This window comes from Dysidea avara, chromosome 7 (genome assembly GCF_963678975.1).
Source record: "Dysidea avara chromosome 7, odDysAvar1.4, whole genome shotgun sequence".
NCBI lineage: Eukaryota > Metazoa > Porifera > Demospongiae > Dictyoceratida > Dysideidae > Dysidea > Dysidea avara.
Window position 1 is genome coordinate 19,884,820 of NC_089278.1, and position 17,597 is coordinate 19,902,416.

General features: G+C 36.8%; 1 protein-coding gene across 1 annotated transcript in view; it reads left to right on the top strand.

Moving 5' to 3' along the window:
* LOC136259965 (uncharacterized) overlaps positions 1-17,597 on the top strand; it is a 54,687-nt gene that overhangs the window by 33,939 nt on the left and 3,151 nt on the right. Inside the window, exons 37-69 of the mRNA XM_066053546.1 lie at positions 4,502-4,708; positions 8,378-8,515; positions 8,569-8,775; positions 9,494-9,643; positions 9,695-9,901; positions 10,859-10,996; positions 11,050-11,253; positions 11,306-11,617; positions 11,679-11,956; positions 12,012-12,246; positions 12,302-12,423; positions 12,481-12,588; positions 12,635-12,704; positions 12,754-12,855; positions 12,965-13,068; positions 13,126-13,283; positions 13,405-13,456; positions 13,510-13,578; positions 13,629-13,743; positions 13,799-13,924; positions 13,989-14,061; positions 14,118-14,229; positions 14,284-14,348; positions 14,402-14,519; positions 14,577-14,683; positions 14,742-14,853; positions 14,913-15,069; positions 15,848-15,914; positions 15,966-16,032; positions 16,086-16,183; positions 16,984-17,110; positions 17,162-17,203; positions 17,252-17,308. Coding sequence (XP_065909618.1) covers positions 4,502-4,708; positions 8,378-8,515; positions 8,569-8,775; positions 9,494-9,643; positions 9,695-9,901; positions 10,859-10,996; positions 11,050-11,253; positions 11,306-11,617; positions 11,679-11,956; positions 12,012-12,246; positions 12,302-12,423; positions 12,481-12,588; positions 12,635-12,704; positions 12,754-12,855; positions 12,965-13,068; positions 13,126-13,283; positions 13,405-13,456; positions 13,510-13,578; positions 13,629-13,743; positions 13,799-13,924; positions 13,989-14,061; positions 14,118-14,229; positions 14,284-14,348; positions 14,402-14,519; positions 14,577-14,683; positions 14,742-14,853; positions 14,913-15,069; positions 15,848-15,914; positions 15,966-16,032; positions 16,086-16,183; positions 16,984-17,110; positions 17,162-17,203; positions 17,252-17,308 — 4,304 coding nt within the window. The remainder of the gene's footprint in view (positions 1-4,501; positions 4,709-8,377; positions 8,516-8,568; positions 8,776-9,493; positions 9,644-9,694; positions 9,902-10,858; positions 10,997-11,049; positions 11,254-11,305; positions 11,618-11,678; positions 11,957-12,011; positions 12,247-12,301; positions 12,424-12,480; positions 12,589-12,634; positions 12,705-12,753; positions 12,856-12,964; positions 13,069-13,125; positions 13,284-13,404; positions 13,457-13,509; positions 13,579-13,628; positions 13,744-13,798; positions 13,925-13,988; positions 14,062-14,117; positions 14,230-14,283; positions 14,349-14,401; positions 14,520-14,576; positions 14,684-14,741; positions 14,854-14,912; positions 15,070-15,847; positions 15,915-15,965; positions 16,033-16,085; positions 16,184-16,983; positions 17,111-17,161; positions 17,204-17,251; positions 17,309-17,597) is intronic.

Sequence of the window (17,597 nt, forward strand, 5' to 3'; positions counted from 1 at the left end):
AGAGAGTTCAGCTTCAAAGAAGCAATCATGTGAGAGTTCAGGTACAAACAAATTGTCCTGTCGAGAGATCAGCTAGAAGAAGTTACCTTGTAGAGAGTTCAGCTACAAAGAAACCATCATGTAGATATAGTTCAGGTACAAACAGATCACCCTGTGGAAAGATCAGCTGCAATCACCTTGTAGAGAGTTCAGCTACAAAGAAACTATCATGTAGAGAGTTCAACTACAAACAAATCACCCTGTAGAAAGATCAGCTATAGAAGAAATCACCTTGTAGAGAGTTCAGCTACAAAGAAACCATCATGTAGAGAGTTCAGCTACAAACAAATCGGCCTGTAGAGAGATCAGCTAGAAGAAATTACCTTGTAGAGAGTTCAGCTACAAAGAAACCATCATGTAGAGAGTTCAGCTGCAAACAAATCACCTGTAGAGAGTTAAGCTACAAACAAATCTCCCTGTAGACGGATCAGCTAGAAGAAGTCACCTTGCAGGGAGTTCAGTTACAAAGAAATAAACCATGTAGAGAGTTCAGCTGCAAACAAATCACCTGTAGAGAGTTCAGCTAGAAACAAGTCACCCTGTAGAGAGATCAGCTAGAAACAAGTCACCTTGTAGAGAGTTCAGCTAGAAGAAGTCACATTGTAGAGCTACAAAGAAAGTACCATGTAGAGTTCAGCTGCAAACAAATCACCCTGTAGAGAACTCAGCTACAAACAAATCGCCCTGTAGAAAGATTAGCTAGAAGAAGTTACCTTATAGGGAGTTCAGTTATGAACAGATCACCCTGTAGAGACTTCAGCTACAAACAAATCACCCTGTAGAGAGTTCAGCTACAAACAAATCACCCTGTAGAGAGTTCAGTTACAAAGAAACCACCATGTAGAGAGTTCAGCTGCAAAAAAAAATCAATCACTCTATTGAGAGTTCAGCTAGAAGAAGTCACCTTGTAGAGAGTTAAGCTGCAAATAAATCACCCTGTAGAGAATTCAGCTACAAACAAATCACCCTGTAGAAAGATCAGCTAGAAGAAGTTACCTTGTAGAGAGTTCAGCTACAAAGAAACCACCATGTAGAGAGTTCAGCTGCAAACAAATCACCTGTAGAGAGTTCAGCTAGAAACAAGTCACCCTGTAGAGAGATCAGCTAAAAACAAGTCACCCTGTAGAGAGTTCAGCTAGAAGAAGTCACATTGTAGAGAGTTCAGCTACAAAGTAACTACCACGTAGAGAGTTCAGCTGCAAACAAATCATCCTGTAGAGAGTTCAGCTAGAAGAAGTCACCTTTTAGAGAGTTCAGCTACAAAGCAACCACCATGTAAAGAGTTCAGCTGCAAAAAACTCAATCACCTTGTAGAAAGATCGGCTAGAAGAAGTTACCTTGTAGAGAGTTCAGCTACAAAGAAACCACCATGTAGAGAGTTCAGCTGCAAACAAATCACCTGTAGAGAGTTCAGCTAGAAACAAGTCACCCTGTAGAGAGTTCAGCTAGAAGAAGTCACATTGTAGAGAGTTCAGCTACAATGAAACTTCCATGTAGAGAGTTCAGCTGCAAACAAATCACCCTGTAGAGAACTCAGCTACAAACAAATATGCAGTGTAAAAAGATCAGCTAGAAGAAGTTACCTTGTAGAGAGTTCAGCTACAACGAAACCACCATGTAGAGAGTTCAGCTACAAACAAATCACCTGTAGAGAGTTCAGCTAGAAACAAGTCACCCTGTAGAGAGATCAGCTAGAAACAAGTCACCTTGTAGAGAGTTCAGCTAGAAGAAGTCACATTGTAGAGAGTTCAGCTACAAAGAAACCACCTGTAGAGAGTTCAGCTACAAACAAATCACCCTGTAGAGAGATCAGCTAGAAGAAGTTACCTTGTAGGGATTTCAGCTACAAACAAAGCACCCTGTAGAGAGTTCAGCTACAAAGAAACCATTCTGTAAAGAGCTCAGCTGCAAACAAATCACTTGTACAGAATTCAGCTACAAACAAATCACCCTGTAGAGAGATCAGCAAGAAGAAATTACCTTGTAGATAGTTCAGTTACAAACAAATCACCCTGTAGAAAGATCAGTTAGAAGAAGTTACCTTGGAGAAAGTTCAGCTACAAAGAAACCATTTTGTAAAGAGCTCAGCTGCAAACAAATCACCTGTACAGAATTCAACTACGAACAAATCTCCCTGTAGAGAGATCAGCTAGAAGAAATTACCTTGTAGAGAGTTCAGCTACAAAGAAACCACCATGGAGATTTCTGTAATCAATATATGTGACCGGATTTGCGAAAAGGGGTCTTCCACACACATCCAATTCCGTAAACGTTGGAGACCATAACTCAGTGTTCAAGTAACATATTAACCTGAAAATTTCACCATGTATTCAGCTATAGTGGTGCTCACCACTGCCCAAATATCAAGGCAATAGCTCTTTCCAATCCGAAGTTATCAATTGTCAAAGTTGGCAAATTGGATGTGTGTGGAAGACCCCTTTTCGCAAATGCGGTCAAATATGTATTATACAGTATATATAATTTGTACATTTTCTGATAAAATATTTAAAGTACATCTACTTCATCTTTTCTTCTTCCTGTAGTAAAGAAAAAAACGTAGGTTAAAAAAGTCCCAAAGCTGGTATACAAATACAAAAAGAAATGAAATCTAATCCAAAACAGCCAAGCTGTAAAAAAAGTGTGCGGCCCTCAGAAAGGCTATGGTGAAAAAAGATCTGAAATCCAAGGTGGCGGCCAAGAAATGGCTGTGATGGTAGGTTAATGGTAAAAATTTTAATAATGACAATTTAGGTAAATTTTGTGAAGCGGCACAAAAATTCACCTGAATTGTCGTTATTAAAATTTTTACCATTAACCTACCATCACAGCCATTTCTTGGCCGCCACCTTGGATTTCACATCTTTTTTCACCATAGCCTTTCTGAGGGCCGCACACTTTTTTTACAGCTTGGCTGTTTTGGATTAGATACTAATTGCTGGATAGACTGTTTATCATCAATCCTTACAGCTATCAAGACAAAACTACAGTATTTTATAGTACACAAGTAGGGTACTTATGTAGGTAGTCAAACCATAGCCTGATTGGTATACTTTAGTCGCGGATAATGAACAGCTGTCCGGAATTGCCCTAACTTACTGATTTTCAGCTTCTACCCATAAGTGGTTTATCCTGCAGGTTTGACAACATATGTGACTGAATCTGTGAAAACCCAACATAATCACACATGTTTTGAATACTTTGTTATTAAATATTTAGCCAAGTGTATGCTCTGGCAAAATTTCAGCTTCATATGCCAGTAATGTTTGGAGTTACAGCCCTACAAAGTACAGTAGCAACAAAAAGATTGATTTGTACAGCAAGTATAAGGAAAATACATTACAGGTGCTTATAAACGATTGTAACTTAATTTAGTATGAAAGCAGTGACATACAAAGTTGAAATTTGTACCATTGCCTTCACCATGAACTGGGTAATCAGTTGCTTGGTAAGTGTTTTCTTGTATCAACACCTTTCTTTACTATATACAAAAGTAAAGTGAAGAAAGACCAACTGCATACCATCGCTTCGATGAGGTATAAACAAATGCCCATAACTTACGTATTCTTTGGTCTACTGCAGCAAAACAAAGATTTTCAAACTGCTCTTGAGTAGGAGAAGAGGTTTTTATTGTTAGACCCTTTCTTCACTAAGAAAAACTTTTCAGAAAAATAGAAATAATATGTAAGTATTTTAGCTATTGTAATCAATGCTTTATACTGTATATTTACGATTGTGTCAGGTTTTCGCAGATCCGGTCACACATTCTGTTAATTTATGTGAATAATCATTCGTAACTCTGCGACTGTTTTAATCATATTCAAACCAAACGTGGTTCCAGAATTTTCCTTTAACCCCCTTGTGTGTTGAACATCAAATTTCATTAGATTTAAATATTAACAACTTCTCATCCTCTGGAAATGTACCCTTAGTCTACAACTAGAAAGTGTCTTCAAAATATCCTATAGGACCACTCTGGAGAAACATTGCATTGTCTGATTCTAAATCTGTCCTTGTTTGCGTAGTAGTGTAGAATATTCACCATTCAGCATACATCTTCCTAACTGGGACCTGTGTTAAATAATGCCACCTCTCCCATCCAACTTAAACTGTACAATGTATATTATAATGCATGATGCAGCCACCTGTGCAACAAACCAAGCTTGGCTTTATGGTGACCAACTTAGACCCATTCCATGTACGTAGATCAATAATGAAATATTCTAATAAAGCAAAACACAATACAATTCAGATTCTAGCGGTCAAAACCAACCCCAAATTTGAAAATTGAGCTAAAGTAGCAAGTGTGTGTATGTTGTATTGGAGTAATTTAACAGAGTCAATGTTACCTACGTATAATAAAATAAATGGAAACAACTGAGCAGGTTTACTGTAAATTCTTGTGATAGTTAGAACTGAATAACAATGACAGACTGTGGGATAAAAATAATATTTTCTTTTATAGGAGGAGGTGTTGATTATGATTCCGGACCATATAATGTCACGTTTCGTCGGCATATGAGCAGTAATACACTTGATGTTCCAATTTATGATGACAATATATTGGAATTTGATGAACAATTTTCTCTCACTATTAACTCATCCTCACTACCTATTGGATTTACTATTAGTGATCCTAGTCAAGCTATGGTGACCATAATTGATAATGATAGTGAGTGTAAACAATATCAATATTGCTGCAGCATTTGACACTGATAATGAATGCAGCAGCTGTTATTATTGCACTAGGATATACACTAGTTATATTGTTCTAATAACATCATGCAATAATATTGATACCATACAAACACTCAAGACTAAGATACTCTAGTAGAGCAGTCAAGCACTCTATTATAATACTCTCATAAGCTATTTAATACACATAAATTTATAAATTAAAGTGGTTTGTCATTCATATAAAATACTGTTAAATAGTGATACTCTTTTCTATCATGACATAACATGATACTAAAGTTTCACAGTCTTACTGGCATGTGCGGGAAAATGCAGGCGTGCTTCACAAGTGAACCATTGATAGCTGAATTCCTGGAAATTTGTTGCCAAATTGCTAAATCACATCATACAAACTGTGCAATGCACAAAATAGAGCCAGAACAATGAATTGTTGAAGTGGTCAGGTTGGCACTAAGTAATTATTGTACAGTGGGTGCATTGTAGGGGACAAAGTGCACAGAAAACACACAGCATGTGTGGAATGCTACACCTAGGAGGGTCTCCCCCAGGAAAAGTTTAAGAATGTATCTAGTACATTTAGCCAATAATCACAACAGTAGTGGCATCCAAGAAAGAAAGTAACCGACTGCTCTATTAGAATATCTCAGTCTTTACAAAAAGTAGTCAAGTTGACAACCATACCTATGGCACTACCCATGGCACAAAACTATAAGTAAAAATATATCTAGACACTCCTTACACATAAACTACAGTAGGGACATAAACAAAGAATCAACAGAATTGCAACTAACTGTTTACAGCAATGTTTACACTTTGCTGGATTATTTGTGTATAGTTTCCTTAGGATAACACTCCTGGCTGTTTTGTTTTTGTTTGTTTTTTTGAAATTTATAATTTTGTAGTGTCCCTCATGTGCAAATGTGCCATGGCTGGAATAAAGCCACCAACTTTCCATCAATGTATAAAAATGTCTTGGTTATCAAAAATATTTTCTACTTAAGCAACAGTTTATCTCACAAAGTCTGTGTTAAGCGATGCACAATAAATGCACACTACTTAAGGATCCCAATTATCCTCAAATCAGAATATGAGTATGAGAAGTTACACATCTTGTTATGAAATTCATGAAACAGATTGTAGCCAAGGGAACAAAAATTATTTGTTGTATTTAAAATTCCATGCCACTTCATTCATGACTACTATTTGATGGGGTAAGTAATACTCACATATTACAAGTTTTACAAGCACATTTTGCCCTACCATCTATTTAATATCATACAGTACGATAGTAACTGTATAGTAGGGACCACAAAGGAGTAGGCGTGGCCCACGAAATAATATCACCCAAAAACCAGCTGATTTTCCATTACGACAATGAGGCAGTATTGGTGAGGTAAAACTAAGCCCAAACAAGCTTTCAGATCGACCCGAAACTCTTTCAACAAGTTGTTACGGAATTTTAAAAACTTTTTATTCAATGGAATTCTCTACTGACTGACTGAGTAACTGACTGACTGACTGACTGACTGACTGATGCCTTCAGACAAGCGTACCGCGATAACGGCTAAGGCTACGGGCTTGATTTTTTCACTGTTCGACGTTGCTTTGGCCAAACAGGTGCCTTTTGGCATACCGCAGTACGTGCAATGCATTCTTCATGGACTTACCAGTGTCCTCCTTTGTGTCCCATTCATCTTTGCTGACAGGGAAAGGTGTCGATTTGGCACGAGCACGTGATGGCTTCCCTTCGAAACGGAAATCGTCTGTATTTTTCATCGTGGCTATTATGATTGCAGAGGTGCTTTTCAAACAGTTCTTGATTCGTACTGCTGTGTAACGGGTTGAACATAACCTACAGCAAAGCGTAACGGATACTTCACTTTTCAGATGATAATTAATATGATTGGGGCGCGCGGTACGATTTCTTTTGGTATGCGTGGATTGTAGAGGTGCTTTTCGAACAGTTCTTGATTCGAAATGCTGTGTAACGGGTTGAACATAGCTGACAACGAAGCGTAATGGATATTTCACTTTTGAGATGATAATTGATATATCCGGGACGCGCGGTGCCTTTTCAGATGCGGTATGCGTGGGTTCACCAATCATAATAAAATTATTCACAAAAAAAGTTAACAAACACGTACACGAAAAAATTAGAAATTTTCAACTAGAGTAGGGACCATAGCACATCGATAAAAAGTACTGAAACAAGTTGGAGTAGTCCATGATATTAAATTACTGTAAAACAATAAGAAGTGTTATATCCCTACTGTGCATTTCTGTTATGGTATCTTGAGCACAGTAGGGATATAACACTTCTTATTGTTTTACAGTAATTTAATATCATGGACTACTCCAACTTGTTTCAGTACTTTTTATCAATGTGCTATGGTCCCTACTCTAGTTGAAAATTCCTAATTTTTTCGTGTACTTGTTTAATATACTCTAGATCTGCATGATAATCCAGTGAAGCTGTGAAAAACTGCAAAAATGTTATGCATTGAAATCAAGCTACATATGTGCAGTGTACTCTGTAACATTGTAGTAACTCTATACAGGATGAAGAGAGCTGAAAAAACATCTAGCAGTATATCAGGAGCGCATCGAATCCTATGGACAAGGGAGCATGTAACTCCATAAACAGCAAAATTCAAGCATGGCTGCCATGTACTATAAGTAACTTTTAAAATTTCCTAATTAGGATATTTTGCAGAGGCGCATGCTTGAGTACATCACGTTGCCACCACAACAAGTTGAAGCTATGGAAACGAAGTTCAATGGCATGATAGAGGAATAGTACCACAGGCTTAGCATGACAGTCTTTCTACAGTCACTAATCATGCGAAATCACTCCGCTGGACTATTCCCCTTCAACTCGACGTTCTTCTTAGCGAAGCAGCTTTGCTACCTACATACAATACGATGGAGTGGCAGCCCATTCAGTGTATCCCTGTTGTACATAAGAATGATGTAACCAATTATATACATAGTAACACTGGATGCCATGTTTGAATTTCACTCGTAGTATTGGTAGTGTACAGATTAAGTTACATGCTCCCTTGTCCATAGGATTCGATGAGCCCCTGGTAATATGTAAAGGTGAAATTCAGTCATATAATGTGACCAGATCTGCACAATCCCTAGTACAATGCACAAGCCTGTTGTGGTCTAAATGGTGTGGTCTGACATAAAACCAAACATACATACATACAGACAGGTTTACAAAAAACAATTTCAGGATACCAGGCATGCACTTACAACCAACCTACGGCCAGCTGTAGGTGAGCACCTGATTTAAGAATTTATGTAAAAGTATTTTTGTATGATTCACACCAAATGAAATTTATTTTCACATAAGTGTTTGATAGGTATGTAATGCATGGTGGTCTCATGTCTATTTTTGGTATCGGTGTTGACTGTAGGTGATAGTGGATATTATATGTCAATAAGTGAAATAAATAGTTTACATAAATGTCTGGATAAGTAGCCACATACATGCGGCATGTGTATCCATAAATACGTATTTTTAAAAGCCGACGTGACTGTTCTATTAGAATACTTTGATACTTTGCAGCACACCTGCTATCTTGGCCACACAAAATATTAACATGTGACTACAGTTTAAAGTTCATCATTTTTATTTTAGATTCAGTAGTAGCATTCAACCAGTCAACATACAGTGTTGATGAAGATGATGGACCAGCACAACCTGTACTAGTTCTCAGTAACCCATCATCAACTGATATTACTGTACAAGTTAGAAGTAATGACATTACTGCAACTGGTGAATAGACCAACATCACCTTTAACAACTTGTTAACAGTGTGAATATTACAGGAGGTGTTGATTATGATTCTGGAACATACAATGTCACATTTTCTGCTGGAGTGACCAGTGTTTCGTTTAATGTTTCAATTAATGATGATAACAGATTGGAAGGAAATCAGACATTTAATTTGAGTATCATATCTACTACTAGCTCATTTTCAGATCATGTTACTCATAGTCTTGATATGGCTGTAATGACTATAGTTGATGTTGAATGTAAGTGTTTTGATATTTGTGATGTGCAAGGGTCTTACTATAAAGTAGAAGTTGAATACAAAAAGAATTCCTGGTCCCAAGCTGTATGGCTCCTTAAGGCACTTCCCTAGACTGCATGCGAGTTGTCTTGGATCATGTTATCACCTGGACTGGGATTGTTTCCCTGTCCAGGTGATAACTTGATCCAAGACAACTTGCAGTACTATACAGGCTGTCAGCTCCTAATGGGATAGTGAAATGGATTCTTAAGAATGCACTCTACAGTTTTATCAAGAGTACATAATATTTAGTTATAATTATACATAATATTTATAATGTATAACTCTTGGTGATATACATTGTTAATATTTATGTATTAAGCCTACAATGTACATTCTCCCAGATGTGCTATATACTCCTAAAAATTGTATGATCATGAGCTCACAAGTGCCACATATGCTGTTTATGGACTTCTGATAGAATTCTTTTTGATAATAAGGTCTTTTAATTTCACAAAAAGACTTCTGGAGAGGTTCTCTACAATGGTTAGAACCTCCCAGAACCCATTTCTAGAGACCGTTTTCTCCATGACTTTGCTCTGGGTTTTTAAAGTCCACAAAGCCAAAGATGTTGGTCTCCAACTATCACTTCTATAACAATTACAGGATTATTTTATGCTTCTACATACTGTGTATATTCACTTACATGTGTTTACATGTTACTTGTATTTTCACTTCAGTATTAACAGTACAGTTCTCTCAGTCTGTGTTTACTGCCAATGAGTCATCTGGTGTGATGCTTGTAACTCTGTTATTGGAAGGAGGTACATCAGACATTAACGTTAGTGTGACTGTGATGCCATCTGACCAGTCACCATTATCTGCTGAGGGTAAGAAATGTGTGTCCTAGACTGATTAGTTGGTTAATGTTGACTGATCAGGTAATGGAGTGGACTACACTTCTACTCCTATCACTGCCACCTTCACAGCTGGAACTACTAGTACTAAAATTGATGTACCAGTGACTAGAGATGCTATCTCTGAAAACGTAGAGACATTTGATCTTACCATAACCATTCCTTCATCATTGAATGGTGTCTTTGACAGATTTATTACCACAGCTGTTGGTACTATTATTGATAATACTAGTAAGCAATTGGTAGTATTCACAAGTACATCAGTTATTTAGTGTAGGTTGGAGACACTTCCAGCACAAGGATTTTCATGGATTTTAAACCGAGGTGAAACTGAGGTTTTTAAAACATGAAGATCTGAGGGCATGGTCTCTAACTGGCTGAGATAATGGGGCAGTAATATAGGTGTCATTGTATGAATGGGTTTAAAAATTGTTAAAGTAAGTGTGGAAGACTAAACATATTAATGTTGAAGAGCTGAAGAAATCAAAGCTCACACCTTATCGTTGCCTCCTGAAGTTAGACTTGGATTGCAGTGGGAAAGCCAAGGGTAAAGCAGTGAAAGCTTGTTCACAAGAAATGAACATTATTGTACTTTACATGGAATGATCAAAGCCTCTGCCTATGGTGTCACAGCATGTGTAGAACAGGTGTATTAAAGCAGTTTGAAGATGCTGCTTGAGTGGCGACAGGCTATCACTAGTTGTTGACTGTGGTGCTAAGCAGTATGAAGGCCAGGTGTATAGTTTTGAATGCAGACCATACTCACATTACAGTCAATGCGAAATAACCATCCTACAAGGTAGCTTACCTATTAAATTTTAGTACTTTTAGTAAAGTCCATCTGTAGTAGAAGACGAAACAAAGTTATAAACTTTCTAGAGAATAGATCAGCTGTAAACAGAATTTTCTATGATATCCCTGGATTTGTTCGTTCATCATAACCATTGTATCTACAATGTTAGATTCTGCTTCCCACAATCAAATTTGTTTAGACATGCTTGTTGAATATATGTTGGCTTGGGTAACTGATCGCCTCCTGTGGGCTATATGCTTGGGAGAGCATATAGCAAACTGATGATCAATAGTGAGATTTGCATTGCTTGAAGTCTTTCTCGTAATGGACTTAAAACCTCGTTGTCTTTCAAAGATCAAAGCATATTATGCATACTATTATCTATCATTATTTAGTTATTACTGTAAACTTCAACCAGTCAACATACAGTGTTGATGAAGATGATGGACCAGCACAACCTGTACTAGTTCTCAGTAACCCATCATCAACTGATATTACTGTACAAGTTAGAAGTATTGACATTACTGCAACTGGTGAGTAGACCAACATCACCTTTAACAACATGTTAACAGTGAGAATATTACAGGAGGTGTTGATTATGATTCTGGACCATACAATGTCACATTTCCTGCTGGAGTGACCAGTGCTGTCTTTGATGTTTCAGTTACTAATGATAATACAGTGGAAAATGATGAGGACTTCATCCTTACCATTGTTGACAATTTACTACCAGCAAAAGTGACTCATGGCATAACTGGTGAAAGTACAATAATAATATTAAAGAATGACTGTAAGTTATCATTTAGTCCTACATAACAGTTCATAAATCTGTATACATACAGTGCCAACATTCAATGCTACCACATTAATGGCTGAAGTTCTGAATGGAGAAGAAGTGACACTTCATTGTCAGCCATCCAACAAGAGTCTAGGACTTCAGTGGACATATAACACAGTAGCAGAGTCTGAGTCCATTGAAAATATCAACATGCTTGGCGATCCTAATTCAAGAGTTCAATTCCAGTCATCTTTATCTCATCAACTTACAATACCACTTGCTAGTATCACTGACAGTGGAAACTACACTTGCACCATTAGGGGACTACCTGATGGGATTATTATTTCACAAACTATAACACTAACCGTGTTACCAGGTATATTACTAGCTAATTGTGGAGCAGATAATGTTATTGCATATTTACCATACCTCCTCAGCTTGTGGAAATACTACTGGTCGTCTTTCTTATGGAGTGCTGTGGCCAATAACAAAAGTCAATTCTGTTGTTGAAGTCTTCTGTACAGACATCAACCCATCATTTGGGTTTGGTCCATATGCCACTAGAAATTGTACTAGTAATAATCTCTGGGGTAGAGTGGACACATCACAGTGTAGTATTAGTCCTACTAGACAATCAAATATTGTAGTGTACTCCAACTTTATCACTGTACCTAGTAGTGAAAGTGATATGCCATCTTCTCCTGAGATTGAACAGGTTACCATGTCCTTGTGTGTAATAAATTATACTCTGAATGTGTACATATTTACAGCTCCAGAAATTGTACAACAACTCACTATCAGTTAGAAGTGATTTACAGATACTTTCAGACAGATTTGAAGATGGTGGCATGACCGGTAATTTTAAGAGACAAGCTGAGCCAAGTGTATTAGTACCCATTGTGTTTACTGCACAACTGCTGGACAATACAACCTCTGTAGAGCAAGTCACCCAGGAGATAGAAAATGCAGTCAGTTCAGGAGAAATCATAGGGTTTAGTGCAGTTGGTATGTATTTAGTGTGTATTAACTCAACGTACTTTATCATGTACTACACTTTTAGATACCTGTACATGCCGTACTACATCAACAGTAGCAAATAATTTTCAGAATGTTACAAGGATGGTGGATGTTTGTGTTGGAGAGTCAGTCAATCCGTGTGTGTGTAATCAGTCCAGCTGCATGGTAAGCCATCAGTTTTTTTTAGTTTTGGTATAATGATAATACGTATTATTTCTTAAGTGTAACCCCGAAGGATACACTGGAAATGGTACACTATGTGCAAGAGATAGTGACCGTGACAGCTTCCCAGACATCCATTTAAACTGTTCACAGCTAACATGCCAAGAGGTATTTTATATGTTGCTAAAAAATATTTCAAGTGTTATTCTATTAGGATGAATGTCCCTTCATTATTAATACTGATGGACAGAACCAAAGGCAATCATGCCAGTCAACACCAAATGGTTAATACAACTGTTTAAATTGCATTTTGTATATGTATGATTGTTACAGGCACACTTAGTTGCCCTGCAACTTATGATAGTGATTTTGGAATTTCGTGGCCATCTACTGGAGCTGACATGAATGCTACAAGCGCATGTCCTGGAGGAATTGGTATGCCCATGTGTAGTATACTGTTCATTGTATATCTCACATCCTGATTATTGACATCCAGTATAACAGTACAAACTGACACTGTTAGACACTAAAAACATTTTTATAGGAATTGCTATAAGACCATGTAACTCTAGTGGTGGATGGGAAACATCTATAGTAACAAATTGTTTATCATTTGAATACAAGGCCCTGATGAGTATGATGGAAAAGGTAAGTACTAGTGAATATTTATCACCAGCAACTTTATCCTGTAACCCTCTTGTTAAGATCAAATTGGGAGTAGCAAACAATTCAACTACAGTGGGGTCAGATTTGAGTACCTTAATCACTAGCCTGGCCATAGTCTCTTCAAAATCACCCAACGACACTTCAGAATATCCTGCAGATTTAACATCTGCTACTTCACTGCTTGAATTCACAATAAGGTAAATTATTATGCATGATATTTTAGTCAATATACACATAATTATATGCTTATATTTCATGCAACCTTGTTACAGAGGTGTAAGAGTTGTGGTAGCTAAATGCACTTTTTTATTGCTGCAGTACTATAGAAGATAATCCTGACATACTGTCTACCAACCCTGAAATAGTCAAGGTATACAGAACATTGTAATAAATTAATGCATTATCTTACATTGTGCTTTTTAGGGGATTGTTACAAGCTTTAGCAATATTCTTAATCCAGTGAACAATGCAGGCTGGACACAGCTACAAATGGTATGTATTAATATTGGTGTGTGTTTACCATTGACAATATCATTGATTAGATGGATCGTAATCAAAGCCAAATGTTGTTGATGACATCAGAAAGATTCGGAATTCTGTTAGCAGAAAGTTTAGAGGTTGGATCTCCACCCTATATAGTTCCGTCAGAGAATATTGGTACATACGTATTTAGTAGTTCAAACAGTTTATCCAAATCTTATTATTTTTGTAGTATTTAGTGCTGAACTGTTAAATGATAGGGCTGCAATGGATGTTACATTTAATGCTACACAGTTTGATGTTCCTAACTCAATCATTATTCCTGCTAGCTTCATTGAACAAAGATCAAATGTAACAGGTATTTACTAACTGTTGTCAAATGTATACTATTTGTGGCTAATGATTTTGCTTGTCTCTTAAAGGCATTAATCCTGTTCCAGTTGTCAGTATACACTACAATAACATTGAGAACATATTACCAGTTGATGGCAACATGTAAGTACAAGTACATCAATGCTGTATGTAGTAACAAATTTTTTTTTATAATTTAGGTCATCATTCACACAACCTGTTAGTCAAGTTTTATCTAGTCAAGTGACTAGCACATCAGGAACATCACCTGATAATGCTGTACAACTAACCTTTGACTTCTCAATCAGTGATGTCAGTTAACTGAACTTCAATCCTTGTGACTTACTTCATGTGCTTGTTATGCAGGAATTATTGGTCAATACTTCCACATTAAGATGTGCATTTTGGAACTTTTCACTGAGCAATGGAAGGTTTGAATATATTTCTGATAGTACTGCTATTATTCTAGTTGTAACACTAACAGAGGTGGTTGGGATACTGTAGGAGTCAGAACTATTTCAGTTACTAATAATACTATTACATGTAATAGTAGCCACTTGACCAGCTTTGCTGTACTAGTAGATGTGTCAGGAGGTCAAGGGGTATGTAAGATTGTGTGTTTCTTTCTAGAGTTGTATTTGACAGTTTCTTATTAATAGGATATTTCAAAGGTGGAACAAAAGGCATTATCTATAGTGTCATATGTCGGTTGTGGAATATCAATAGTGTGTCTCCTGTTTGCCATAATTATACTAGTGTACTACAGGTTAGTGTTTAACTATTATTGTGCGTTGAACAGATTAAGTGTTGGATACATTTAATAGAAAGACACTATTGAAAGGAATACATCACTTCATTCATACCAATCTAGCAATTGCTTTGTTGTTGGCTCTGATTGTATTTGTCAGTGGAATTGAAACTGCCAGGGATAGCGATGTGAGGATGCCACATTATTCACTAGCAATAGTTATTCCATTAACGTATCTATGTCACAGGCTGCATGTACAGTGGTAGCAGCTCTACTACACTACTTATTCACTGCTGTGTTCACCTGGATGTTGTGTGAGGGTATCATACTCTACTTTCTACTGGTCAAAGTGTTCAATACTGGAGTGGGACAGAAAAAGTGGTTCTACCTTATTATAGGATGGGGTAAGCACATGCTTAACAAGCAGAGATACTAGAATACATAATGGATTGGAAACATATATTTTTACAGTTACGGGCTTAATACGGTCACATGATTAACTGAAACATTACCAGGTGTGGAAACTCCAGTTGTTCTTTATGCCAAGACTGCTATTACATAGTTTAACTAGGCGAAATGAAAGATTAGTTACATGAAAAAAAATATGTGGTTTTTTTTTCTGGCTTTAAGAAGACAAATTTAGGGTTACATGCTACACTAACTACATGGCCATACCTTCAAGAGTGCACATATGTAATATCAATCAAACAAACCAGTTATCCTTTCTCAAGAAAACCTTAGGCAAATTTGAGTCCATTAGAAACACACCTATATCCTTGTAAATGTCGTCACATGACTGTTGTACACAAATATTGTAGAAACTCTGTGTATTAGCCCTCCAGAACAGTTTATATCACAGACTTGTGTATTTCCGTTATGTTAGTTACACATATATTAGTGTTGTGTTATATAAGCCTACTAAAGGCTCTATTATGTATTTGTTCTCAAGACTCAAGTCATCCAACAGTACTATAAACCTAAGTAACTACCCTATGCCATTATGTGTTACCTGGGTAATGTGACTGGTAAGAAATCTTTACCTGATAAAATTGTCTACCATGGCTATGATAACTTCTTCAACAGCAGTCATTCTGAAATGCCTTTAAAATACTTACCAGTTAGTGTGGACGTTGTCATTTCTTCTGAGATAATTGCATTAATTTTGTGTAATTGTAATTAAAGGTACGCCTATTCCAATTGTGGCAATTGCTGTTGGTGTTGCACATGATCAGTATGGGACTGAAGACTAGTAAGTGTATATAGTAAAGAAATTTATTAATGAAATAACTGACCTACACAGCTGTTGGATAGCCACAGATGAAGGAGCTATTTGGGGTTTTGTTGCACCAATGATAGTTGTGATTATAGTAAGTGGTGATTGCTATTGTGGGATTTAAATAGTAATAATGTGGCTATGTAGGCAAATGTAGTTTTCTTGCTACTGGCACTCTACTCGTTGTACAGCAGTAAAACACAGAAAATGACTGCAGAACAACATTCTCATAGAGAAATTGCCCAGTAAGCTGTATAACAAATCTGCTATGAATGTATCTTAAGTTTCATTCCCACGTTATGCACATACATGACTTATGTGGGAGTGGGTACAATCTAGGTTTCACATAAATTAGGAATATTCCTTTGGCATCCTTGTATAGTCTAAAGTGGTCAGACTTCTAGTTAAAGAACTCTGTGTTTTCTTTGGCCAGTTTTATGCCATACAGACTACCAATGAACTAAAGAAACTACCACAAACTCATAGATGTATACCTATAATACTAGTGTATCACAGCAGAATCAACTATAAATTCTGCACTATGGGAGTACAGGTGTAGTTGGTTCATGTTCACCTGAGCATCCACCAAAAACAGTGTCCTATCAAAGAGGTGACTACTTTTTATACAGGAGCAAGCATGTGTTCATGCTGTAAACATGTTTGCACACCTGAATCATCCATACTAACTGTATGAGATAATTTTAACGCCTCATAATTCACCTGTTCTTGTCTGTATCAAAGCACATTTTTGATAACAATTACAGTATTTAAATGGCTTCACAGTGTTAGCAAATATTTGGGCAGTTGGCTCATTTAAGAAACAAGGGCTCAGGTGAATGCAAACACACTATAGTAAAGTAGTTACACAAGTAGAGATAAATCCTTGAAATTGAGAACAGCATTAACTGGATAACGTATGGTATGTTAGAATTTTATGCTCTTTACAAACTTTCCTGCCAAGGAACACTGCGTTTGGGGTATATATATAGTTATAATGATTTATAGTTTGCATTGTCTAAGTATGTGATACAAATTTTTGATACAGAGCCCTGCTAAAAGCTACTGTTATACTGCTACCTCTACTGGGTATCACCTGGGTATTTGGTATTCTGGCTGTTAACCAAGAAACTAGTGCATTTGCATGGATATTTGCAGTGCTGAATTCCCTACAGGTATCCAGTGAAACTTGTTTGATGTACTAACAAGACTTACTTGTTTTGCAGGGATTGTTTATTTTTATCTTTCATGTCATTAGAAACGAAAAGGTAATTAAGATGTACATTTAGAAAATATAAATTGATTTATATTTTTAGATTTGGCGAAAGGTTACTTGTTACCGAGATGATAAATATAGCTCATTTATACCTTCAGTAAGCCTGTGTGCTTCCCTGAGTTTGTACTGCTGTATTGTGGATTTCTGTATAGTATGTGCATGTGTGCGTATGTACTTGTGTGTGTGTTGTACATTTGTAAATATGTGTATCACAAACTTTTGTATCACAGTTTTCCGCATTAGATTTTGAACTAAAGCTTTCTGTTACAAGACCTGTGTGGTACATAATGATGGAAATGTACATGGCAATGATGGTATAAATAGTTGTACTGTTTAGTAGGGTTCCCCCCTGTAAAGTGACATGTGCCACTGAAAAAGCCATGTCG